Here is a 23,280-nt window from a genome sequence, read left to right on the forward strand (position 1 = left end):
CCTGGGTCTCTGAGCCGGAGTGGCCTCTCAGGGTGGTTTATGTGTAAGGTTTATGTGTTGTCACCTCCTTGTCTGGCATCATTTGATGTCCTTGTTCTGCACTGAGCTGCAACCAGCAAGATTTTCACCCTCTGTGGGATCACTCAGAGGCTTTCATCTTTTGTACATAAAAAAAAAAAAAAAGAAGAAAGCAAAATGCATGGATCCATGCAGCTTACAAAATAACCGGTTTTGTGTAGCTGTGTTTCAGCTCTGTTGTGTGCAAATGACTGTAATTCTCATGAACTGGCAGCAGGAAGGGGGTGGGGGTGTGTCACTGGGGTGAGAGTGCTGCTGCAGCCTCCTGGTGCCTGCTGCCTGGGAGCTGCACTCAGAGCCTGCTCAGCATCATCAGCCTTGGCTGAGTCACAGGGAACCTCTCATCCACCGTGACTCTTGCTTTTGGCATGAAGGCAAGAAAGCTCCCTCAAACTGTGGGTGAGGCTGTATCATCACTGCCCAGAACTCCTCATTTTCATGGGTTTAGCTCTTGTGAGCAGTAGTTACCCTTGTCAGAAGAGACCTCCTTGTCATAGAATGGCACCAGGATTTCATCTGTCACTAGAGTTCTGTGCCCAAAGGAAAGAATTTACCTCCCACACACACACACACCTCAAAAATTGAAAAGGAACATCTGTTTCTTCAAGTGAAGGAAAAAAAAAAGAAAAGGAAAAAATAAAGTTTAATTATGACTTCCCTATTAAATTGTGGGACTAAATATAGTAAATTCTACAGTGGGCCAAATTTAGACTAATGGTTGCTCACTGGTGCCAGTTTTCCAATGCAGCTTCCGTGTTATGTATCCCTGTTGAGTTTTCCCTGTGGATTTCCTTCACCCTGACTGGTCGAATTTTATTAGAGCAGGAGTAACAAGAATTGTTAATGATTGGAATGAGCAAGCCATCAGCCACCACATTTGGTATGCAGATCACATCAGATGTGTAGACAGACATGATGGGAGGACAGGGGGGAAATGACAGAAGCTGAGAAATTTGTGGGGTTTTTTTGTTTGTTTTTTTTGGTGGTTTGTTGTTTTTTGTTTTTTGTTGGGTTTTTTTTCCAAGTGAAAGGAGCTGTTCTCGATTAAAGCCATTTCATGTTTGATTTGTGTGAAGGGAATGAAAAGGGCCATGCAATAAGGAATGAAGCAGCTTCCCTCTTAGTTATACTGAAAAAACCAAGGATTCTGGGAGTAGAGAATGGCCTGCAGCTCTGCAGGTTGGAATATTAACCATGAGATTTCCAGCAGTCCCTGGTTCTGCAGTTACTTTTGGCCTGGTGTGTGAGATGCTGGTGGTTATTGGCAGGAGCTGTAACCTCCCCAATGTGTTCCCTTCTTGGCAGGTCCACTCGTGTTTGCTGAGTGTGAGGGCTGGCAAGGACGGCTGGTTCCAGCTCTACAGCCCTGGGGGAGTGGCCTGTGATGATGATGGAGAGCTCTTTGCCAGTATGGTAGGTGTCTGCAGTCATGGGAGTTTACAAACTTTGCAATAAGTAACTAATGCCTAGTTGGCAGTAACAGGATTTGCTTGTTTTTGTCAAAAAATAATTTGTCAGAATCACAATTTTGTTAACCATGAGTGTTCACCAGAAAATCCAGATCTTTCTGCCACCAAATCCATCGACCTCCCTTGCAGTCACAGTTTGGTTAGCACATTGCTGTTCTGTTTTTGAACCTTGGCATGTTTTCTCACTGCTAGTGTAATACACAAACCATGCTTGTGCATATGTATGTATTTCTGTATTTCTAAATATCTTTGTCTGTATAAAAACCTCTCTCAGGGAACAGGAAAACTGAGAGACAGACTGTTCTGTACATGCACACCTATAGTTTACATTTATAGGCCAACCTGGAATTTAAAACCAGCAGTTACATTGGTTTAATCAAGGGATGGATGGATAGGTATAAAAAGGTGTTATCAGTGTCTCTGCCCAATTACATTGTTGTGAAGAGGTGTAATTAGAAACCAGCATTCCATTTCCAGCAGTTATTTCTTTTGTAACTCTGAGAAGGGCTAGACAGAAAATAACAGGTTTTATTCAGTGATGTGATTTAAGCACATCACTGTCTTCCTGTGCAACCTGGGTCAAGTCATGTAGGTCTCTCTCTGTATTAATTCTTCATATACCAATAAGATGGAAATTATATTACTGCCTTTCCCTAGTAAGGGGGAAAACATTTGTTAAAGTTGGCTTTGGGTACATAGTGAAGTGACTTTCTACACTTCGTGCATCTCCCACATGCTGAACATTTTGGGATGCAAAGAACATCAATGTCTGTCTATACCCTTAAATTCAGACGGATCAGATACCTCTGAAACTGATAATGGAAGGAGAATGTTTACAAAAGGTTTCACCCCTCTTCACTGTTCATCTGTCTTTTATCTTTGAAAAGAAAATTTCTTCAGAACTGTATCATTTCTCCAGAGAGCCATTCAGGATATTTATGAGCATCAGGAGATGGCGTGCATGAGAAAGCACAATGCTAACACACATTAATATGCAGTACTCTGTGCCCTTTGCAAGGATGTTGATAAATACTTAAAGAGCTGCTAACGACTAACCATAAAGTTGGAAAAACACCCTGTTCTGAGATGCACCTAATGTTACTTTACTGTCAGTGTCAGTATTTTCCATTGCTCAAGAAAACCTCTAAAAAATTTAATGAAAACTGCATGAAATTAAATCTCTTTTGGCTTGGTTCACATTTTTAAAGGCCACCTGAGCTGATGGATGCTTAAGGAAAAAAAGATTTTATGTTTTTCTAAAGAGCTTGCTGGTAATGAAGCCATGATTCACATAGAATTGACTTCATCATGGCATGGTTGTGATATTTTAGCAGTATTGAACATAGTGCAGGCAATGCCATGATCCAGGAGGGCCACAGAATGTATAGAATGTATTTACAAGGTTATTGTAGGGTAGTGTTGATGTTGTGTCCACATAATGGAGCTCTTCCTGCCTAGGCTGTTGGAAAATGCAAATTCTCACGTAATGCTCTGCAGCAAACGGTGAATCAGCCATCTGGGTTATGAAATAAGACTTTCTTCTATGAACCCAGACTTCCCTGCATTTAATCTCTAAGGCTTCTACATTGGAAAGAATATGTCCAGCTTATTTTCTGCGAAGAGACGTATTTGATTTGTACAAGTGGCTTTGCATTTCCGCCATTTCCAGGCGTTACTATGTGATATCAAATGCTGCTTTCTGGAGCTTTCAGAGAGTCTGCACGGCAGTTTTGTCAGCTCAGGGGCTCAAAGGAGTGCCACTCAGGGCATGTTCTCAGCAGTTCTTTCCTTTCAGGGAAAACTGACAAAAGAGAAAGCAGGATAGTGGCCCAAGAGCATGAAAACCCATGAAGTCATCCCTGACTTAGTGCTTAGGGCTGCCAGATTTTCTTAAAGCAGTCCTTCCTTCCCCAGTCAGATCCTGTCTCTTCATCCTGAACAGGTGATTGTGTCTGTCAGCACCCCTTATCCAAGGCCAGCAGATTGCCAGCAGCACTGCCTTTTACCTAGACACCCATCCCACACAGCCCCTGCTCCCCAGCTGGCATTTCCAGAGAAACCCAAGCGCAAACAGATGCGAAAGCAAAATCCCCGCTGGTTCCCCCGGGGCTGGGTTCATCAGGTTACTGGGAATGGGGGCAATTGCACAGCTGCTCTGATGTTTCCTGGGGAGCCTCTGTCAGGCTGTCAGCTGGGCTCCTTTATGGAGTAAAACTTCCCACTCCCTCAGAGCTCACTGGGCATCACCTTCTTCAAAAAGTCACATTCAGCAGTAAAGCTGTTGAGACACTGCAGTCCTAACTGTAAAGATTCCTTTAGGTTTATTGCAAATAGTTAACACTTTCTGACTTCCTAACAATATCCCTTCCAGAGGTATATGTGTTTCTTAAGCCTACACCCCTAATTTTACCTCTGTTTCTTGAATAGGTTCATATTTTAATGGGATCCTGCTATAAAACAAAGAAATTCCTGCTTTCACTTGCTGAAAATAAATTGGGACCTTGCATGCTGCTGGCTTTGAGGGGTAACCAGACGATGGTAGAGGTAAGCCCTAAAATCCTGTGGTCATGAGCAGTGCTCAGGTTCACAGTGCCTTTCCCAGAACTGGCTCTAGCAGGAGTCAGGTTTGTGTTGTGTCAAACACCAGCAGTGGCTGGTTGTGGTTCTCTGAATAAGGGGAACAGAATATTGTTGTTCTGTAGATATGAGACTGAATTAAATGAAAGTGGGTGCATGAATTTTTGGACAAAGAGGTTGTTTGCTGTAATGCAGCTGGAGAGGTTAGGATGGGAAATAAATGGCCATGGTGTTGAAGGCTGTGGTCATAGATCACAATTCAAAACCACAAGGCTTTTCTGTTATGAAATGCCTGATTCTTGTCTTGCCACCTGCAAAATGAGCAGTGCACAGGAAGTGCCTTTATAAAACCTTATTTGCTTGCATTAATACACTTTTTTATGCTTATGATTTGTTACTTTTTGTTGTGCTAATAGTTTATATGTATTTTTCTGGGTTTCTTAAGAGAAGTTTCCTGATAAATGTCATTATCAGCAGAAAGAGAGTAGATAAATAGATGGAAGGAGTTACAGTTTTTCATTGACTTAGATTTTTGCATGCTAATTTAATCCAGTAAATAAAGGAGCATGCTGCATGCATTTGAATATAACATTGCTGGATTTTTTTTTCTTCATTAAAAATAATTGAAATTGTGGAGGGAATAAAAGCTTTGCATTTTAATTGCAATGGCATGATACATAGCTGAAAAGGGAAAGCAATGTGGAGAGGCAGCTTGTGTCCTAAATCTGTGTGAGCCACTGGAATCATCCCTTGGGATCTGAGTTGCTCCTGGCAGTCCCTTCCCCAGGTGAGCTGGGTTTGTTCCCAGTGAGGTGAGGCATGTCCTGGCCACAGCAGTGAGCTCCCAGCTTCTTCTCTTGGAGCCTCTGTGCCCTTTGCCCATCCTGCCTTGTGGACTGGGTGCACCTCACACGTGTTCTGCTTGCACAGAAGTCCCAGCACTTAGGGATGGAAAATCCCTAAGGCTGCTGTGCAGTGTCCCAGCCCTGCCAATGCCCAGCCCAGCCCCTGGACCTGGGAAATACTGGATCAGTTGTACCTGTTCTGGAGAGGGCTGTGGCATGGAGCCATCTCCCAGGTCTGATGCAAATAATTGCACCTCTCAGTCAGAAGGAATGAGCACTAATGGGGAGCAGGATAGACAGGCTGGCTTTTGGAGATTACACTTCATTCTTTACAAATCAAAAATAAATTTCATGTGTTGGAAGTGGCATAAATATTGCTATATCCTCTAATCTAACCTCCTTATTGCACACTCTAAAAACTTACCCAGGAATTTAAACTACCTTGCCCAGTGTAACTGGGATATTTGAAAGAAATGGAACGAAAACCCTGCACTGACCACTCTCCTTTTGTTCTGCTGCTAGATTTTGTGTTTGATGCTGGAATACAACATCATTGACAATAATGACACCCAGCTCCAGATCATCTCCACCCTGGAAAGCACAGACGTGGGAAAGAGAATGTATGAACAGCTGTGTGAGAGGCAGAGGGAGTTAAAGGAGCTGGTATGTCACCCTGCACACATTGCCATAGCACGTTGGGCTCTGTGCTCTCCACAAATGGAGGTACAAAAGAAAGACAAGCAGGGTGTGAAATTCCCAGTTAACAACAGGATGGGAGCAGTCCTCAGAGGATTTCACTGTGAATATATATACTGTGTGATATTTACTGACGTGACTAATCCCATACTATGTTTATGAATGATATTCAATAACCTGCTTAGGATCCCTGTGAAGGAATAAAGGTGAAACCCTGCTGTCTCAAGAGCTTACAAGTCAGCTTGTCAAATTCTGCCACCTTTTGACATATGAGTAGCAAATGGTTCTGGTGCTGGCCAGCATTTCTCAATGCTCTGGCATTCACAGCATTTCACTGAGATGCTCTTTGGGTCTAGTTCTCAGAGCTAGAGCCTGTACAAAAAGATTCTTCCTGATTTTAAAGAGAGGACCTACAGATTTAAAATGGACCTGCTTGCATTAGCACTTTTTCACCTAGGCAAACATACCCACAAACTTCCTCTTTCCTCTTTCACATTTATATTTGTCTTTAACCCCTTCTCCCAGCCTGAAAAGTAGATGGTTTTTTTTTGAAGTCAAGCAAATTATTTTATCAGCTGTGCCGTCTTAACCCCATTGCTCACTTTGCCCAGCATTTTAAAGCTGTTTCCTTTAAAGTGAAAGTAGCCAAATGCTGGCAGGCTGAAGCAGATGAATGGCATGAAGACCCACTTCATGATGAGGGGGTGTCCCCTGGGGAGCAGCAGGCACACTCAGGGCAGGGGGAGCAGGGATGAGGTGGAAGGGCTGGCAGGAAGCTTTGAAATGGGAGCAGGGTTAGTGCTAGTGAGGAGCTTGCTGTACTTCAGTGAGGCTCAAATGTAGAATGGCAGCTTGTTTGACCAAAATGTCTTCTCTTTTACAGCAAAGAAAAGGTGGCCCCACAAGGTTAACACTGCCATCCAAGTCCACAGTAAGTTAATCATGTCAATAGAAAAACACCTTTGTCTTTCCATGTTTAAACACTTGATTTATGTTTGCCATGTGGCACAGTGGTTTTGGGCAGTTGAGTGGGGAGCCATTCCACTTGCTCTGTCAACACAACTGGAGTTTACACAACTAAGGGCACATTTCTTCTCTTGGGTCTGTGCAGTAGTTTCCAGCACCAGAAGCAGGCTCTCACATTAATAGTGTTGCTCAGATTTGGAATGGCAGCTCCGGGGACAGAATTTTACATTACAAAGGGAAACATCACAATGTCCAGTTCTGGATTTTAGTCATGGAAGTCTCAAAGAGACCCAGCACTATTGCATTTAAGCTTGGTGCAAACCCAGACTAACCTCAGTGAGGCCAGGTAATGGTGCTGAGCACAGGTGGGACCTGGACCTCATGGTTAAATCTTCATGATGTTTAAAGACCCATCTTCAGCCTTTGCTCTGACACTGAAGCCTTTGTGTCTCGTAAGGATACACACGCAAAGGACATTTTTGTCCTAATGTTTGGACAAATTTTTCCCAGGGTGTGTGAAGCAACGCTGCCACAAGAGCCCAGCTGCTTGCCAAACAAACAGAAACTGCTCTGTGTGGTTCTCTGTTACTGTAAACAAGTGGAGCAGTTGTGCAAGTCGCTCTGGTTACCAGTATCGGTGACACCGCACGCTTCCAGGCTGGGCATCCGCAATCTCTCTTACCAATCTCCTGTCTGCTTTCAGGATGCAGACCTGGCCCGCCTGCTGAGCTCGGGATCTTTTGGGAATCTGGAAAACCTCAGCCTGGCCTTCACCAATGTGACAAGTGCTTGTGCTGAGCACCTCATCAAACTGCCTTCGCTCAAGCAGCTGAACCTGTGGTCAACTCAGGTGAGTGCTCTGCAGCCCGAGGCTCAGAGCAGGAGCCAGTGCTGACTAATTCCGAAATTCCACACTACGTCAGCACAAGAGTGTGCGTAGAGGCTTGCTTAGATTACTTTGTCCTCCTGCTATTTTTACAGGGCCTTCCTGTGGTTTAGCTCATCTTGGCAGCTGATTTTTTTTTTCTCTTCACCCCTTTTTTTATTCCGATTTTTAATTTTTGTTTTATTTTTAATTATAAAAGTCTTGCTGCTGTCTTGGGTTGAATGTTCCAGTTGGGCATGGTTGCTGCTGTGTGCTGAGTAGAACCTGTGCTGTTCATCTGGGAAATGCTTCTGCTTTCACCCAGTTAAAAAATGAAAAAATGATGCTGTGAAGCTCATGTGGTCAAGCAAAGCACAGTCTTTGCAGTTTAAGCAGTGAATTGCTTGAAAGCTGATCAACCCAACAGCAACAAAAAGAAGCTCAGATAATGAATAAGTAGAAGGAAATTATAATGAGAATGTGATTATTTTGTAAGCAAAAAAAAGACCTAAGTTAACTGAACAAATTACTCAGCTGTTGATTGAAGGAGCTTCTAAAATTAATTTTTTTCTTCTATAGTTCCCTGCTGGTTTTGCTGTCTGAGGTTCTCCACTGAATAGGTTTTCCCCATTTTCTGTTAGCACCTATTTTTAGTGCTCACTTGAAAATACGATTATTGTCACCACAACCACAAAAAGCAGCATTTTTTTACCAAAATGTCATGTAAATATTTTGTTTTGTTTTCCTAACTGCTTTGTATGCCAGAAATATCCTTTTCTTTTTTTTTTTTTTTTTGTGTGTGTGCTGAATATTAAGTAGAAACTGATTGCTTCCTTGTTTTAACTGTATGTTCTCCAGATTTGTCTTAACAATGTAATTTTTGCATCTGAGAAACTTTGACACTTTTTGTTCAAAATTAATTTGATTTTACTGAACAAAGAGCCTGCTTTTTGTGCAGGGTTTTTTTTTTAATTAAAAAAAGGAAAAAAAGGGTTTAGATTCCATTTTATTTTGCGATATCCTGTTTTCCATTAATCTAGAGTTTAGAAACAGCAGAAACCAAGTGGGTCAATAGAACAATTACCAATCAATAGTGCATTGTTCTTGAGACCAAAATAGCTAATTAATACCACTTGCACTGTGCTTTTTTTGTGTGATGTGGTTGGGAACTGGCTGAGGCTGCCATAACCGTCGTGTATAGCCTGGGTGGGAGCCCGCTCCTACAAAGTCCAGGCTTCAAAGGCACCAGTCTAATTAAGTGATGGCCTGTGGTTAAGTGCACACAAGTCACTTAATTTCTCTGTTCCCCGCCTGCGAGGCAGAGATAAAACTATTTGCTTTCTCTGCTGTCCTTGGCGATGGTGGTGAGCGAGGAGGGCTGGGTCAGACCCCGTTTCCACCTCGGTCAGACCCCGTTCCCACCTCGGTCAGACCCCGTTCCCACCTCGGTCAGACCCCGTTCCCACCTCGGTCAGACCCCGTTTCCACCTCGGTCAGACCCCGTTCCCACCTCGGTCAGACCCCGTTTCCACGGCCCTGTTTGCACTGAGGCTCCTGCACGAGGTGTGGGTGCCCCAGCTGGTGTCTGACCCGGCTCTGCTTGTGCCCCGCAGTTCGGCGACGCGGGGCTGCGGCTCCTGTCCGAGCACCTCACCATGCTGCAAGTGCTCAACCTGTGCGAGACCCCGGTGACGGACGCCGGGCTGCTGGCACTGAGCTGTGAGTGACAAAGGGGCTGCGTGGGACGCTTGGGTGGGTTCTGAGCAGTTCCTGTGGGTTTGGGCTGGGGGTGGATCTCTCAGTGCTGCAGCGCTGCTTCTGCAGGGGTTTAGGACAGGCTGTGGCTGTGTTTGGGTTTAATCTTCCCTCCTCGCTGCCCCGTCCTGCAGCTGTCCAGATGTGGGATGGTCACCTGAGCCTGATGGCACTGGGTGGCCTCGTGTGGGCTTTGTCCTCCTGAGCCATACTCTCGATCTTTCTTCACTGATGGCACCTGTTGCCCAGGGGCTTCCCAGATTTCTTCCTATGGGTATCCCCTCTGGGTGGGACCTGCCTTTGTGCTGCAGGAGGTGAAGATTGCAAAGACATCTGGCAGCTTCTCCACAGCTGCATACAGCAGGTTCCACACTCCTCCTGGCATTTTTTGTTCCTTTGTTTTTGGAGAGGTGAAACTCTCCCTGTTCTTGGTTTAAACAAGGCAAGGCAGAGCGAGGCATCCAGGATTCCCTGAGAGGAGCTTGATGTGCTGGAGTGAAACTCCCTCCCGTAAAGCACCCAGCAGTGCTTTACAAACCTCACTGCTGGCTTTGGAGGGCTACTTTAATAGTCTTGATCCTTAGCAGACGTGCCAGACAGGCCAGTAGTTATGGCTCATCTTAGGAAACTATTCTGCTAAGTACTGGAGCCTAAAATGGGAATGGGGGGAGGAGAGGGAGGACTGCCAGATCAGCATGGCCCCTGTGAGCACCACGCAGAGCACTGAGAACGGGCACTATTCAGAATAATGTGCAGGAAACCGATTATGAGAAGTTGACTGAACTCCTTTGAAGTCAGCAGTCTTAAGCATATGCTTAATGGCCCTTCCTAAATAGGGACTTTTTCCTGGATGAGGGCCCAAACAGCTGTTTATCCATTTGTATTTCTATATTTTATGCTATTCAGCTTTTTCCTGGGAGTGCTGCACATAGTCATGTCTTGTTTATGCTTTGGCCTACTGCAAGCATGATATTTTAAGAAAATGCAGCATGATCATAAATATGTGTGTGTTTTCTCTTTCAGCCATGAAGAGCCTGTGTAGTTTAAATATGAACAGCACCAAACTTTCAGCAGATACCTACGAAGATCTCAAGGTATTTGTGAATTGCATCCTCTAAAGATGAGAAGTATCTGTAGCAAGAGCAGGGTGGTGGTGCCTAGGGCAGGGAGAAGTGACTCTGTGGAGTGGGTAGCATGAAAGTTATCTGGAGAGGGTGAAGTGGCTTATTTTGTGGGTATAATGACTGAAAGCAGCATTGTGAGGTTGCTGGCTTCAACGGACCCAGGAAACATTTAATATACTGAATGGAGAAGTATGAGATAGAATCAGCAACTCAGTCTTTTTGCCTGTGCTATCAACAGTAAAAGCTTTATCAGTAAAAGTTTCATAAATTGATTGTTTCTGATGAGGATACAGAGACAGGTACAATCTACTGCACACCATATCCTGTACTATTAACAGCACCAAAAGTAACTTGAGTGAACAGTATTGTCAAGTTTTGATTTGGAAAGCAAAGGGAGAACTGAAAGCATCAAGGAAGATGCAAATTTGTCTTGACACCTCTAGGACTGGAATTGGGCTCTGAGCAGAAATGTCTGCACAGATGCTCAGTTCTGAAATTTGACATCTAATGTCTGGTTTTACTGTGAGTTTATAACCACTTAGGCACAATGGTGTAGAGAACCAGCATGTAGCCCCAGGTGGTTTCAAAGCTTACCTGAGATGTGTTGGCTTTCGTGAGTTCACGTGGACTCGGCCTTCATTCTTGTGGTGTGTGAGTCGCATCTCCCAAAATCTTACCTTAGAGACCCAAGGACTCAAGATGAAACTTGACATTTGCTTGTCCTGGATGTTGAAACAGATTGGGCCACGTTTACTTAAAAGGTCACAACCTTGGGTTGAGTTTGGAACTTGAAGCAAGTCTTGTAACTGCTCTGCTTTCAAAATCCACTGCAAGCATCTATCTTTGGTTCTGGTTGTGGAGCCAGGGCTCCCCCAGGGACTCGGCTGCAATGCTGCTTGCATGGAGTTTTCAAGATCAAGTTTTAAAAACTCGTGTCACAATTGTATATGCAAAGAAGTCCTTGGAATTAACAGCTGGCTTGCAGATGGGTTCACACAATGGAGCTTGTATCAGGCCCCAGGCATTTACAGACAATCAAGGTCAATGCTGTATTTGGCCCAGGGCTCTGAAATTGCATCTATTGAAAGGCTCCCCTGGTCCCACCCCTGCTTTTGAGCCCCTTTGCCACTCACTTCTTACTGAAACTCACACTTTCCTAACTGGTTCCCTCTGCTCTGGTATGGCATTAATAGTCCTTAGCAGCCACAAAGAAAAGTGACTTGCCAGGGCAAACAGCAAAACTGCCTGTAATCCAAGTCCTGATGATTGCAGAGAATTCAAAAAGCTGAGAAACCAGGCAGACATAACTTTTTCCCCTTTCACCTCTTCCATTGAGATTTATCTTGGTGCTATTATTCTAGGGCTCTGTGTTTGTTCAAAGGTAGTAGTTTCTCTCCCTGGGGCACATGGTTGTAGGTTTGTTAAGAGCAGCTCAGACTTCAAAGAACATATTTTTGATACAAATCATTCCTTCTTCTCATGTTGATCTGCAAGAGCATTTGGGGCACAAGCCAGTGATGACATTTCCTCTCAGCTCCATCCCCCACCCCACTAAACACACTTGCACACACACAGACACCCACATATGTACCAGGCAGGCTGAACCAGACAATAAATAAACACCCACTACTGAAGTCATTATTGCCTAACTGAAAAATTATTTGCTGGCAGTGTCTGTAGGATTATGAATAGCTCTTATCAAAATATGCGCGCACATAAATCAAGGAGTGAGGTAATAATGACTCCTAGAAACTTCCAAGTCCTCAATTATGCCCTGGCCTAATTAAAAGTGTTTATTTGTTTGGAGAGAATTAGCTGTGCAGTTATGGTCAGAGAGCGTGGAAAGGGGATCGATGAGTAGGAGCAGCGCAAACAGCCGTCCCCGTCTGCCTCGTGTGGGGTGATCCAGGCATCTTATGGCCAAAAGCAGCGGAGTTGTGGAAGGGAGACCACAAAGACACCAGAAGTTGCTAATGCTAACGAGTTGTTTTAGTACATGGAGGGTAAAATGGGCAATGTGGAGGCTGAAGGAGGAACATGTCTCTGCTGCAGTTTGAGTGCACGGCGAAAGTTGGACAGACTTGTTTTGCTAAGTGTTTGCATAAAAAATAAGATCAGGGTCTGATCTGGACCTGGTGGCTGCTGCATGGGTTTTAGAGCAGGTGGGACTTAGTCCCATGTGTCTGTAAGGGCTCAGCATCCTGTTCCTTTGCCACACCCACCTGCTCTGGCTCACTGCTGAGCTCAGCACTGGGCCCAGGGTGTCACGCCTCTTCCTGCAGTTGCTGGTTGACAGATCAGTACTCCCAGTTTGCTGGGAGGTGCTTTGTCCCTTTCTGTAGCCCTCCTCCAGATTTGGATACGACCTTTGAATTGAGTAAGTCCAGGGATTGTTTCCACACAGGAGCTCCCAGGCCAGAAAGCTGTGTCTGCCCTTTACCTCTTCTGGGCTGCCTGTCATCCTCACCACCAGTGGGGCTCTGTGCTTTCCTAGCCAAGGGGAGGTGCTTTCATCCCCTTTTGGGAGCCCATATTCAAAATACAAGTACAATCTTCAGAGCTGCATAGGTCCTAGGCTTGCTGTCACACAAAAAGTCACAGGATACAAGGTTTTTCACAAGCATCAACACCAGCAACAGCAGGGCAAGGTGCTCTCCTTCCTCACGGAGTTCTTTCACTCCTCCCTTCTCTATTCCTCCTCCAGATTTGGATACCACTGCTCTGTTGGATAAGGAGAGGGAATGACCTCACACAAGAGATTTGACAGGAACTTCTTACCTGAGCCCTGAACACGTTGTTAATTCTGACCTTTCCTCCCCTCACAGGCTAAACTCCCCAACCTAAAGGAGGTGGACGTCCGCTACACCGAGGCCTGGTGAACTCTCCTGCCTCCGACTCTTCTCTTTTGCTTCTTGTGAGAAGGAAAAGATTTTTAAAACAGACAGATTGAAACAAACCAGAAAATAACTTTTGGCCAATTCCTGTAGAGCAGTGAGCCTGGGGACTTGGTGGCAGGAGTTGTGGTTGTGGGGTAGCAGAGTGGAGTTGTGTGTGTTGGGAGGATGGGGCAAGCCTGGACCCCATGGGATTCTTTCAGCTTTGTGATTTCAGAATCAGCATAATTTAAATTGAAAAGGAAGGAAACAAACAAAAAAAGAGGACTTTGTAGCAGCAAGAGGATTATAAAGAGGAAAAAAACACCTTTGTGGATTTTATTTGCCTTTGTGTTTTATGCCGTGTGGAGAAAAAAAATATATTCCTTTTTCCTTACTTACCTGGGTTTCCTTGGCTGGCACCCAGCCAGCCAGAACTCCTGTTTCACCAGTTTTGCTCCAGAAAATCAAACTTCAGAAATCTCAAGAGAAGAAAACCAAAACCAATATGATTTTCACCTCCCCTCATGTCCTTGCAGTTGTTATGCAAAGTAATTTTGTTGTACATAAGATTTACATAATGCACCTATTTAAGAAAATGGTTCACAAATAACAGGTCTGGGACCTGTCTTTTATTTATGAATTGTTAATTCTTTTACCCTTTTTTTTGCGTATAGTACTGTATAAACTAGTTTGCTGTCTTGTTGTTATTATTATTTTTTTTTTAAGGAAATGTCCTCCTTGAAGAATTGCCTTTTAGTAATGCAAACTGTATTATACTCCCTCTTTGTCAACATTCATCGCGTTGTCTTTTTGATTTCAAAATGCCTCAAATGTTATCAAATAGGAAGGAAAATCTTTATCAAGGGGGGTGTGGTTGTTGGGGAAGGGGGTGCAGGGATTAATAAAAGTCACAATTCCTTCCAAAGTCTGAAAATTTTCTTTAGTCTCTTAAGCCATGTCAGGTTTAAACGCGGGAGACGGGGACGAGCCGTTTGTTTTGCCAATGGGGTGTTTGCAAACTGTAGATTTTACAAGTTGCCTCCGTTGTTTTCTGTTTACGTCCGATATTTCAAAACGAGAAAAAAAAGCTCTCCCTCCACTTTGTGCATCAGCTTTTTCTGTTTGGTTTTTTCTTTTTTTCCCCCCCTCCCCTCGTTCCCTGCCCTGCCCCGTGCCCACCTCCCTGCCCTGTTCTGTGCACGCATTGTTCTGCATGTTCCTCTGGGGAGACTGAGGAAATCGCGGTGTTGCTGATCCGATAGCTCTGACCTGTCTGTAAATGTGACTGCTACATTTTTCAAATTCCACAGTTGCTTAGAAGATGATTTTTTAAAAATTGTGGTTTCTTTTATAACTATGCTGTTGACTTTTTTTTTTTTTCATAATGAGCCTTCATTGTACAGAGCTGCTTATTTAAAAAAAAATCAAAAACACAACAAAAAGAATTTTTTTTCCTCTGTTTAACACTTTTATTTTATTCTTCAGCACCTCAAGGTTTCACATACAGCCAATGTAATTTTTTATATGAATATATATATATATATATTTAATCTTATTCAATGGAAAGCCAAGCTTTTATGTTCAGGGTTTTTTTTTGTTTTCTTTTTTTTAAGTTTGTTGCTATGTAGACAACCCCATCCCAAATGATGTTGTTTTTCTCTTTTTTTTTCTTTTTTTTTTTAATAATGAAACAGAAATTGAGTCTTAACTCATGTAGTGTGTCAGGTTTTTTTCCCCCCTTCAAATCCCACACTGTATGAAGATGCAGTATGGGAAGGAAGAAGAAGAAGAAGAAAAAAAAAAAAGAAGAAAAAATATGCCAACATTTTCCTTAGCACTGTTGCTTTTACCAATGGTTTACTACTACTGTTCTGTAGCTGTGTACAAAGAGATGTGAAATAATTTCAGGCAAAAATAAACTGTAAGTGAATATCTTTTAGCTGCGTGCTTTGTGTTTTCTTTGAAGGAGCCTTTGGCTGGCCGGTGATGTGGGGATGCTGTGGGAGGTGCAGGCTCCAGAGCAGGGCACCAGCAGGCAGCCAGGGTGTCTGCCACCCCTCCCCAGGCTCGAGGAACCACCCTGGAGAAGGAGAATAGCTGAGCTCTGTGTGCCCTGTTCTTGCACCCCTCCCCAAGCCTGTTTTGTGCACTGTCCCCAGTCCTTGAAAGGTTTAAGGAGTCCTTGCAGTGGCCATCAAAAGAGGGTTTCTTGCACTGGTTTCCTGATGTAGGCAATGAGGGAAGCACTGGGGCATCTCCAGGCTTGAGAGGGTTTCTGTACATTAAGGTGTATTTTTGGATAGCCTCCAGAAGCAGGGATGAGCTGTGTTTGTGCTCTCCTGCTGTCCTGGATGAAGCCCTGCAGGGTGTGGGCTGGATGCCAGCAGGAGACCCAGCTGGAGCTCCACATCTCTGCCTCCATTGTCTGCACAGCTACTGAGCTTCAGCTTTCAAACAAATGGGCCCCACTTGGAGCCAATTCCTGCAGGTGTTCTGAGAGCTGCCTTTGTCACCTGTGTTACCTGGCTCCTGTACTCTCACTTTTATCTGTATTTCTGTTCTGTTCCACAAAAGAGACTTCAGGACATGGAGAAACACGAGGGTTTGTACTGTGCTTCCAGCCAAGCTAAGAAGCGCTCATGGGATGGCCCTTGATAAAGAGAATAACCTGCCTTTATTTTTGTTTTTCCTTCACTGAAATCAGACAGCTGTAGCTGAGTCTGTTGGGCTTTCTGAGTGTTTCCCCATGAGCAGTCACTACTGTCCTGCCCTGGCAACAGCAAGGACTTCACAAAACCTTTCTGGACCCAGAAGAGCCAGAAATATTCCTGGGATGTTGCGTGAGGGACTGAAAAACTGCCCAAGGAAGGAGATCTTTAGGCCTTGGTGAGATGAAGACATGTGTTGGATACAGCTCTTCCTGCTGTGGACAATGACCTCTCCCTGAGCTCCCCAGGCTCTGCCTTTGTTGGGAGCTGGCAGCAGTGTTTGTGTTCTGAACCTCATCTGGATTACCAGCCCTGGGAAAAGCCACAGAGCTTTGCTGGGATGCTACGTGGGTGACTTGGAGTGAGCAGGGAACGGGCGTGTGTGAGATCCCCCTTCAGCACCTGCCCTGGTCCTGCCTTCTGCTGGAAGAAACTCCTTCTTTGTGCTTGCTCCCTGCTCCTGACTCCTGAAACAGCAGAATCTCCCCGTGCCATGGCAGCAGGCTGAACAAAGTCTGAGTGAGAGTGGAGGTGGTCAGTGTGAAGTTAAGTAAAATGGGGCTCAGGGTCTGTCTCACCTGGCTGGAGTTATCCCATGCAGGGCAGCTGCCCTGGGTCTCAGGCCTGTGGCAATTACAGAGCAGCATGGTGAGGCTGCCTCAGGATTGTGTCTGAGTGAGGATTCTCCTGTTGATTACAGAAGATGAGGATTAGACATGCTGTAATAGAGATGCTGTGTCTGAGCTTGCACTCCGCTTTTCCTGAGCTTTTTGTGCCAGAGCGCTGGGCCTCATGGCTGGCTGGTGGTTTTCCCTGGATAATGATGCCTTTCTGCCTGTGCCCAGCTGCTGCTTGCTGATAATGGAGCTGTTCAGAAGCTGCCTGGCTCCATTTGGGAGGTGCCTGCAGCCCACCTTCCTGGGGACTCGGAATGCCAGGGGCTGGTCTGACCCGCAGCTCTCGGCTTTCAGCCTGAGCTCGTGAGTAGCTCTGATGCAAGTCCAAAGAGCTCAAAGCCTCAGCGCTGCCGACTTTTGGGAGCAATTTTCTCCTGTCCTCGTTAAAAGCCTGTGGTTGTCCTGCCTTCCTACTGCTGCTTCCACTGCTCACAGCTACCTTTTGAGTTTCAGAAGACCAAACACAGAGACGAATCTCACAAAGTACCTTTGCCTCCGGTTTCCCAGCTGTGTGGGCTCAGCTTATTTGTTGCTCAGAGAGTGAAATACATACCTAAAATCCTGAGAATTCAGCATGAATTTGCTTGCAGGGGAGTGCTGAAACAGCTGCTGAAGCATTGCCTGGTGGGATTTTTACAAAGTAAGAGCTTGTGATGTCTTGTTCATGGGATCTAGGTGGAGGCCTGGTTATCCACAAGTCCCATCCCTGGTGACCTGAGGCTCCTTGCCTGATGCCAGCTGAGGGACCTCACGGGGAGGTGTGGGGCATGGTGGCACTGAGCAGCTGTGGGGAATCTGCAGCATCCCTGGGGCTGATCTGCAGCTTCCTCAGGGTCCTGATCTCCTGTCCCCAGAGCGGGTGGGCCTTGGCCTGGGGCTGTGACCTGGCCTGGTCCCCAAGGCCTGGAGAGGCTCCATCTCTGAGCCCTCCTGCACTGAGCACAAGAAGTGTCCCTGATACTCCTTCTGCTTCCCAGAGAGCATCAAGCCTCTGTTCAGGTAAAGTCCTCTTGGGAATGAAGTGGGCACTGCACTGGCAATCCCAAAATGCAGTAGAGGAATCAATTAGTAATGAGGTAAAAGCAAAGCAGGGATGCTAGCTCCACCCAGGACTGCTGGCTCTGGAAAACAGTGGCAGCTGGGTCTGTTCCCTTCTTTGGGATTTCCACTGCCCTGATGGCTGGGAGCAGCAGTACCCTCCTCTCATATGAACAAGGATTTTTAATCCTTGAAACTTTACAAACATCTGCAAGCAGTAGGGCAGTAAGTGCTGCTAAGGGCAGTGCTGACCTCTCCCAGCCCCTGACCAGCTGTGCCCATTAGAACACATCACTCAGTAATAGTGCTGTCTCTTCAATTTGTAATGAGTTTTTCCAACTAAATGGAGTACACATATCAAAATATTTCTTTTAAGTAGATGTTACAATGCGTTTTTCCCCCATTTTCTATTGACAGGGGAAAAGCTTAAGTATGTATTTGAGATTAGCTATTTTTATTAATTGGAATGCCCTTTTTGCTAGTAACATCAAACATACAAGTATTTTTCCTGCTAGCCTGATCCATGTGTTGTTTTTTTTTGTTTGTTTGGTTTTTTTTCGGGTAATCCCACTTCCATGCTTTTACCAGCCAGCTAGAACAAAGACTGTAATACCTTTGTAATTTTCCAGTAGGCCCTGTCAGATTTTAAATACATACATACCCAAACCTCACAGATCTGCTGGCCATGGATGAACCTTATTGATGTAAATATGTTTTTTCTTGTCAATCTCTACAAAGATCCAAACAGAGCTGTGTAGAAAAGAGCTCCCAGTTTGTGTTCAGACCATTAAATTGGTCTCAGCACCTAAATTCACCAGTTTGCTTTGCAGATCTGGCAGTTGATATAGTAACCAGTTTCTTGTTAATTTTTCTTCCAGCTGGGATAGGATATCAAACATTAATCCTTTAATTCTTATGCAGCATACATTTGAAGTCAAGTTGTTCACAGTAGATACTGAGATACTTCTAAATCATCGCTGGTTCTCCCACCTAGAATCTCCTGTTTTTAAATAAGACTTTGCTATGAAATCCCTGCCTTTGCATTAAATTATGAAAAAGTTCTTTTAAAAAGTGAAGTTTGCTTTGAATATGAGGTCAGAGACCCACTGACTGTCTCACTTTAATAGAAGTGTTGCTGCTCTCTTTGGTATGCACTGTACCTCCTTATATTGAAGTACTGAAACCTTGGCTTAGGGACATTTTTCTTTCTATATCTTACCTATTATGATGGTATTAAGGATAATTAATGTTAGTGACTCATTTGCCAGGTGCTTTATGATCTTGGGGCTAGGTTTGTTATTTACTTCTGCAGAGGGGCAGACTGTGATCCCTGAAGGTTGCAAAAACACATTCATCAAGAACACTTCAAATTTCAGTTTGGGCCATAATGTTGGAAACACACAATCTGTGGTTGATTGTTGTTTATGAAAGAGAAAAGGTATTGTAAACCTGTCTATTGACAAGGGTTTTATGTTCTCTGACTCTGTTTTACCAGCTATCTCTCTTCCATGTGGTTCTCTCCAGGCCTGACAGATGGGTGAGCAGTGTCAGGGCTGGGGGAACATCCCTGTGCCTGGGTGGGGCCCATCAAGATCCCCCTCATGGTAAGGAAAAGACATTCTGCTCTGCACGATGGCCTAGCATAGGAGCAGGATTTGTCCACTGTAGCAACAAAAAAAAAAAAAAAAAAAAAAAAAAAAAAAAAAAAAAAAAAAATCAGAGCTTTATAAAAATCCCAACCATAGCTGGAATAAACCTCCCTGTGACTCGAGGGGAGGGCTGTGTGAGGGGCAGCAGGGACAGCTGAGCTCAGACACAGAGCTCCTGCCCTCACTGAGGTGAAATTCTTGTTTTAACATTGCAGTGAACTCGGTAGAGTATTTTTGGCTGGAACAGTCTGACCCAGACTTCTGCAACGGTCCACTATTAACTGATAAGTTAAAGGAGGCTCTGGGGGAATCGTGGATGTGGCTAACGGGATGAAATCCATCCCTGCAACTGAGGCTGGCAGAGGGCTGGGTCTCCTTGCTCAAGCCTGGTAAAGATGCCAGGTCCTGCTCCTTCACAACTCTTTTCTTCAGAAAATGTGCTGGGTGTCATTGTCAGAGGGATTTTTGGTTTAGAGCTCAGGGGAACCTCCCCTGGGCACTGAGGCAAAGCTCCACTGTGCAGCCAGAGCTGTGCATGGCCGTGGGATGCCCACACAGGATCCCATACTTCATGGAGATGTGGAATTCCCTCTTTTGAGGGGAGTCTGACTCCTCCTGACAGGGAGTGAGTGGTGGTGGCTCTGCCTGTGACAGTGAGCTTTTGTTCCTGCACAGTGAGAGCTGCAGGGCCCCAGAGTGCCATGCCTCTGCCCAGGTCACCTCCTTCTTATCTGAGAGCTTCCAAACCACCTTTCTTGGTAATGCAGCTGATTTATGAGGACAGGGAAAATGGGGCAGTGCACAGAGGGCAGAGCACGGTCCTGATGGGTGTTTCCAAAATGCAGCTCCATCCCACTGCTACCAGTGAGGGGCTCCCCCATACCCCCAGATGATATGAGGAGGGTCTGGGCTAGTGGACATCCCTGGATGTTTTGGCAGGCCCAGCACCAGGGTCATCTCCTGTGAGAAACTCTCAAATAAATAAATAAAGAACCCAAAACCAGGCGGGGAAGAAAAAGAGAAAAAAGTTGCAGCTAAGGTTGAGACTGCTGCAGAGCTGATGACATCAATGTTTCCATGGTGACAAAATCTTCACTTAGGTATGGTGAGTGCCCTGAGCTTGCGGCTGCCAAGGAAACCCGCCCGAGCTCCAGCACCAGCCACTGCGGTCCTGGGCCTTCCTCCACCTCCTCCACCTCCTCCTCCTCCTCTTCTCCCTGCCCTGCTGCCCAGGGGCTCTGAGCTGCACCCTGCTCCCTGTCCCATGTGGAAGTTAGCTGGTGAAATTGTCCCATTTTTTGCCCCCACTGCCATGTCAGCTCCCTCATGATGAGGGAGAGGTGCCATCAGCAGGGCCATGGGGACATGGTGGCTCTGTGACTGTCCACTGCCACACCACAAGTCACCTGCTGTCCATTGATGGGCCCCAATGTCTTCATGGAGGCCAAACAGAGCTCTTGGCTTCCTGCAGCTCATGAGTGAAGTTGATTTGGGTTTTGGGGTCTGCTTTGGGGTGACACCGTGCTCAGGGAGCCCAGCCTGGTGTTTGGAGCCTTCCTTTCCTGGGACATGGTGTGGCGTGGCTTCAAGGCAGCAAGTGGCTGGAGGGGTGACTGTGGAGGAGCAGGTGGGTGGGATATATTACATTCCTCCATGTCTTAAAATGCAGCATGAAACAAACCCATCTGTGGCCACTCCTTTTCTGGGAGGTTGTCCCAGCACAGCATGGGTTGGGTCTGGGTAATTTTTTTTCCTATGATTCAGGTTAAAATCCTTTGAGTTCCCACCACGTCACAGACCACCCCCAAGGAGAATTAGGGAAATTGGTGACATGACAACAGTGTTTATCCTCCCCCACCATCACATTTTCCCTCCTCTTCGTTAGTATAAATGGGAAGCTTCTCCTGAAGTTTGGTTATTCTCTAGAAATGCACTGAATTCAGACAAGAGCAGTCATTAGTCACCAGGGTGAACCCAGGGCTAACAAGCAGTGAGTGAAGTGATGAAAAATAATTGGCAAGAGGTTTGGGTCTGAATAAAGTCCTGATTTTAGTGCTGTGCTCAGCTGAAGCCATGCCATAGTTGGCCAAGTGTGAGCACCCTGACCAGTGCTCCCACAGCAGTCCTGACAGCCCAGAAGGACCCCTCAGCCCTCTCCACATGGTGGCAGGCAAATTGGTGGCTGGTGGCTGAGAGCTCTGTCCTGCCATGAATTCATCTCCAGTGAAAAAATATAATCCAAATCCCACGAAAGCTGATGGAAAATGTTCTTTTCCAGCTTATTTTAAGGCAGACCCCAGTGATTAAAAAGCAGTCTGGGAATCTTCGTTTGGTTTTGTGTTTTTACATGGGTATTGAGTACAGGCCTAAAGGCTGCAGTGATGGATTGTGTCACATGATGCCACTGCATCACTCCACGTGTGACCATGGCCAGCCTTCTGCCACCCCACCAGGGACTGTCTCCTTGCCTGTCTGCACTCCGAGGTACAGCTCTGGCTTTGATTTTAGAAGCTGGGGGTTTGGGTCTTGGTCAGGCTGTTGTTATTTCAGGAAAAGAAAACAAAAAAAAAAGCAGCAATGTGTCTGAAAGAGAAACATCTGGCATGTGAGACACTGCTGGCGCTCAGGCTCCGGGGTCTGCGATCCATCAGGCTCCGAGCCACGCCGTGCCTCAGCCGAGCCAGTTGCTGGGAAGGAAAGGAAGGGAAAAGCAGAGCTGCCAAAACCCAAAGGCACGAGGCAGCCAGCCTGGTGCTCCCACACAGGGTATTGAGGCAGCAGTAGAGCAGGTGACCAGGGGTGACAATCTCCTCATGCCACTTTTATTCTGGGGGAAAAAGACACAATTTACCAGGAGGCAGAACTGGTAAAGGAAGGTTCAACCTGCTGCTTGAGTCTTTAAAGTCCAACAGTTTTGCAGTAAAATGGCTTAATTTTGTCCCACAGCTGTGGTAGGAGCAAAGGCGATTAGCTAGCAGCAAATCTCTTGAGAAAATGAAGGATTTTTTTAGGCCTGAATTTTGGAGAATAATTATCAATTTATTGATATCCCTTCAAAATAATTATGAATTTTAGACAGTACCAGACCTCCACTACCCAATTTCTGGTCACAGGAGAGGAGTGTAGTCAAAGGGAAGTGACTCACATCTGCCTGTGGTTGAAATTAATGAGATATTTATCTGGAAATATTCTTGTCAGTGGCTTTTCCTTGTATTTTGAGTCAGGACAACAGCATGGAAAACATCGCCAAGATAGTGGTGTCCTCACTGTGGTGGATGCAGGGACAGAAGGATCAGCTCTGGTAAGTGGAGAATCAGAGGAGTGATGGGGTGTAAGGCCATGAAACCCCTGTCTGAGTGTTCCAGCTGACTTGCTGCAGTAAGCAGCCCACCATAACCCCACAAATTTATTTAATGAGGACAGAAGGGAGAAAGGAGATGATGGAGAAAACCTGAAATCAGCTGTAGGACCTTGGGACGGGATTTGTTCTTTTTTAAATTTTTTTCTTTTCCCATCCCTAGAAAGCCCTTTCACATCCTGCATCATCTTTCCTGTAAGCAGCAGCTCTTCCAGGAGATTTAAATAGATGTGCAAGAGAAATCCTTCCCCTGCCTGCGCCTGGGGTTACCCCGCGCGTCATCTTCCCGGCGAGGAACAGCAGTGGCCGTGTGAGCAGAGAGCTGAGCTTTCTGGATTGCTTCAAAGCCCTGCTCTGCCAACCAGATTATTGATCAAGAGGAAACGTCGGCGTTTCAGAAGCTTCCCCAAAAAGGCACGGAGCCTACTCGGCTCCTGTGCGTCACTGGGGATTTTTTTATCCGCGGATTTTCCGGCGTGTTTAACACAGCCGGGTCGTCCAGGAGGGACCCTGGCAGAATCTCCCTGCTGAGTGACTCACACTCGCACATCATGGGAATATGGGTTGACTTCAACATACTGCACTTTTCAACTCTGATT

The 23,280-nt window shown here is 45.6% G+C and overlaps 1 protein-coding gene across 1 annotated transcript in view; it reads left to right on the forward strand.

Annotated features, from left to right (window-relative positions):
* Window positions 1-15,188, forward strand: part of LOC121333922 (c-Maf inducing protein) — a 130,443-nt gene extending 115,255 nt beyond the window's left edge. The window contains exons 14-21 of the mRNA XM_041400726.1: window positions 1,384-1,491; window positions 3,975-4,091; window positions 5,492-5,632; window positions 6,549-6,596; window positions 7,335-7,481; window positions 9,110-9,215; window positions 10,275-10,345; window positions 13,201-15,188. Coding sequence (XP_041256660.1) covers window positions 1,384-1,491; window positions 3,975-4,091; window positions 5,492-5,632; window positions 6,549-6,596; window positions 7,335-7,481; window positions 9,110-9,215; window positions 10,275-10,345; window positions 13,201-13,254 — 792 coding nt within the window. The 3' untranslated portion in view covers window positions 13,255-15,188. The remainder of the gene's footprint in view (window positions 1-1,383; window positions 1,492-3,974; window positions 4,092-5,491; window positions 5,633-6,548; window positions 6,597-7,334; window positions 7,482-9,109; window positions 9,216-10,274; window positions 10,346-13,200) is intronic.
* Window positions 15,189-23,280: the final 8,092 nt, after the last annotated feature.

This window comes from Onychostruthus taczanowskii, unplaced genomic scaffold, assembly GCF_017590055.1.
Source record: "Onychostruthus taczanowskii isolate IOZ18803 unplaced genomic scaffold, ASM1759005v1 scaffold18, whole genome shotgun sequence".
Taxonomy (NCBI): domain Eukaryota; kingdom Metazoa; phylum Chordata; class Aves; order Passeriformes; family Passeridae; genus Onychostruthus; species Onychostruthus taczanowskii.